This window comes from Empidonax traillii, unplaced genomic scaffold (genome assembly GCF_003031625.1).
Source record: "Empidonax traillii isolate 1590-97213 ecotype Southwest subspecies unplaced genomic scaffold, ASM303162v1 scaffold3722:size11353, whole genome shotgun sequence".
NCBI lineage: Eukaryota > Metazoa > Chordata > Aves > Passeriformes > Tyrannidae > Empidonax > Empidonax traillii.
In genome coordinates this window covers 1-3,249 of record NW_020958915.1, presented here as the reverse complement: position 1 = coordinate 3,249, position 3,249 = coordinate 1, and the positions used below count along the sequence as shown (strand labels likewise).

At 63.8% G+C, this 3,249-nt stretch overlaps 1 protein-coding gene across 1 annotated transcript; it reads left to right on the top strand.

Moving 5' to 3' along the window:
* Positions 1-304: 304 nt before the first annotated feature.
* Positions 305-3,068, top strand: LOC114072687 (chromobox protein homolog 5-like; the record flags this gene model as incomplete). Its single annotated transcript, XM_027910553.1, has 3 exons — positions 305-375; positions 2,143-2,298; positions 2,846-3,068. Coding segments are annotated over exons 2-3 (360 nt in total), but the record flags the coding sequence as incomplete, so codon positions are not given.
* Between the last annotated feature and the right edge of the window lie 181 nt (positions 3,069-3,249).

Here is a 3,249-nt window from a genome sequence, read left to right as displayed (position 1 = left end):
ATGAGGCGGTGCGGCGCTGATTGTAGGAGGGAGGTGTCCATCAGCGCGGGCCCAGCGCGGCTCCCCGAGCGCGGCGGGAGCAGCAGCGGCGGCGGCGGCCGCGAGTCCCCCCCGGCGGCGGCGGCGAGGAGGGGCCGCCCGCCCGCCGCCACACAAGGTGCGCCTGGGTCATCGGACGCGGGTTGGGCAGTGTGTGTGTGTGTGGGGAGGGGGGGGGAATAGTGGGGGTACGCATGCGCCGGAGAGCGGCCCGGCGGCGCCTGCGCGCTGCGGGCGGTTTTTGGCGGGCGGAGCGCGGAGAGCGGCGGCGGCTCCGCGCAGAGGGGCGGCCAAACCGCGGCGGACGGGCCTGCGCCGGAGCCGCTCCCCGCGCAGGTACCGGCGGCGGCGGCGGCGGGTGAATGGGCGGCAGCGCGGGGGGGGGGGCGGGGCCCGGCGTACTGAGCGACAGGCGGGTCGACCAATAGCGGCTGGGGAGTGGCGGGGCTGCGCGTTGAGTGACGGTGTCTGCCACCAATAGCCATGCAAGGAGGGCGGGGCGACTCACTGAGTGACAGCTGTGCTGACCAATAGCGATGAGGCGGGGCTGTGGCGAGCGGCGGCGGGCTCGACCAATCAGCGCGGGGGCGCGCGGGGGCACTGGCCAATGGCGGGCGGGGGCGCGCTCCTGGCCCCGCCCACTCCCTCAACCCCCCCCTTCTCGCCCCCCCCACTTTTATATCCCTTAAATCGCCGCTTTTTGCCCTAAAATCGAGGGGGTTTCCCTCATTAAAGCGGCTTTTCCCCTCCAAACAGCGCTTCTCCTCCCCAAACCGTCCGGTTCTGCCCCAAACCGGCATTTTTTTCCCTCAGACCGGCTGGTTTTACCTCAAAACTGATTTTTCCTCTCTTAACACCCGGGCTTTACCCCAAACCGCCGGTTTTCCGCCTCAAACCGATGCGTTTTGCCTCAGCACTAATCAGCCTCAAAGCTGCCTTTTTTTTTTTTTTTTCGCCCCAAACCCGCCTTTTTTCTTTTTTTTTTTTTTTTTTCGCCTCCGGTTTTTCGGCCTCCAAGCGGCGCTTTTGGGCTCCGAGCGGCTCCTTCCCTTTGTTCCCTCAGGATTCCCGGGCGCGGGATCCGGGATGAGGCGCCCGGGGCCCTTCCCGCCCAAACCCCGCCCTTGTACACCCCAAATCCTCATTTTCACACCCCAAAAGCCGCCTTTTCACACCCAAAATCTGCCTTTCACACCCAAAATCCTCCTTTCACACCCAAAATCCGCCTTTTAACACCCTAAACTCCTTTTCCACCCCAAAAATCCGCCTTTTTGCGCCCAAAATCTGCTTCTTAAGCACAAAACCTGCATTTTTACACCCAAAACTGCACCTTTTTACACTGTGCCTGCAGGAGTCCCATTTAGGGTCCCAGGTGCACCTTTTGGGGTCCCAGATGCCCATTTAGGGGTCCCAGTCCCCCCTTTTGGGGTTCCAGTCCCCGTTTAGGGTCCCAGTCCCCCCTTTTGGGGACCCAGATGCCCATTTAGGGGTCCCAGTCCCCCCTTTTGGGGACCCAGATGCCCATTTAGGGGTCCCAGTCCCCCCTTCTGGGGACCCAGATGCCTATTTAGGGTCCCAGTCCCTCCTTTTGGAGTCCCATGAGCCCCCTGTGCCTGCAGGAGCCCCATTTAGGGTCCCAGGTGCCCCTTTTGGGGTCCCAGATGCCCATTTAGGCGTCCCAGGTACCCCTTTTGGGGTCCCAGCCCCCCCTTTTGGGGTCTCAGGTTCCCCCTGTGCCCGCAGGAGCCCCATTTAGGGTCCCAGTAGCCCCGTTTGGTGTCCCAGGTGCTCATTTGGGGGTCCCAGATGCCCATTTAGGGGTCCCAGTCCCCCCTTTTGGGGTTCCAGTCCCCGTTTAGGGTCCCAGTCCCCCCTTCTGGGGACCCAGATGCCCATTTAGGGTCCCAGTCCCTCCTTTTGGAGTCCCATGAGCCCCCTGTGCCTGCAGGAGCCCCATTTAGGGTCCCAGTAGCCCCGTTTGGTGTCCCAGGTGCTCATTTGGGGGTCCCAGATGCCCATTTAGGGTCCCAGTCCCCATTTTTTGGGTCCCAGATGCCCATTTAGGGTCTCAGTGCCTGTTTTTGGGGTCCCCCGTGCCCGCAGGAGCCGCGGGCGCTGCGCTATGGGCAGGAGGAGCCGGCGGGCAGCCGACAGCTCGTCCTCGGCAGACGAGGAGGAATATGTGGTGGAGAAGGTGCTGGATCGGCGCGTGGTGAGGGGCCAGGCCGAGTACCTGCTCAAGTGGAAGGGCTTCTCCGAGTGAGTCACACCTGGGGGGGACACCTGGGGACACACCTGGGGACAGCAGGGGATGGGGGGGACACGGCAATTAGGGTGAGGGGCTGCTCCAGTGGAAGGGTTTGTTCGAGCGAGTGACACTTGGGGGACACACCTGGGGACATGGGGACACCCCGGTGACCCCAGTGTGTGCCAGGGGACACAGGGACACTTTGTACCCCCAAAGTAACCCTTGGGTGACCCTGTCCTGTGTTAGGGGACACTGGGTGAAGGACACAAGGGACCGCTTGTTAACCCTGCCAGGGGACATGGGGACACTGAGGTGACCCCAGTGTGTGGCAGGGGACGCTGGGTGGGGGGACACTGAGGTGACCCTGCCCTGTGCCAGGGGATATGGGGACACCACGGTGACCCCAGCGTGTGCCAGGGGACACGGGGTGGGGGACACAGGGACACTTGGTGTCCCCAAAGTGACCCTTGGGTGACCCTGCCCTGTGCCAGGGGACCCCGGGTGGGGGACACAGGGACGTTTGGGTGCCCCCTGAATGCCCCCCTGCCCCCCCGACAGGGAACACAACACGTGGGAGCCCGAGAAGAACCTGGACTGCCCCGAGCTGATCTCGCAGTTCCTGCGCAAGGACCGCAGGATGAGGGACGGGGACAGCGGGACACGGCCCCGGGAACGCCCCGAGGGCGCCAAGAGGAAGGGGCTGCCCGGGAACGGCAACGGCAGCGACGACGGCCGGGCCAAGAAGAAGAGGGAGGTGAGGAGGGGACGTGGAGGGGGGGATGTGGGATGGGATGGGGACACAGGGATGGGGATATGGGGTTGGGGATATGGGATGGGGACACAGGGATGGGGATATGGGATGGGAATACAGGCATGGAATGGGGATATGGGGATGGGGACATGGGGATGGGGATATGGGATGGGAATACAGGGATGGGATGGGGACACAGGGATGGGGATAT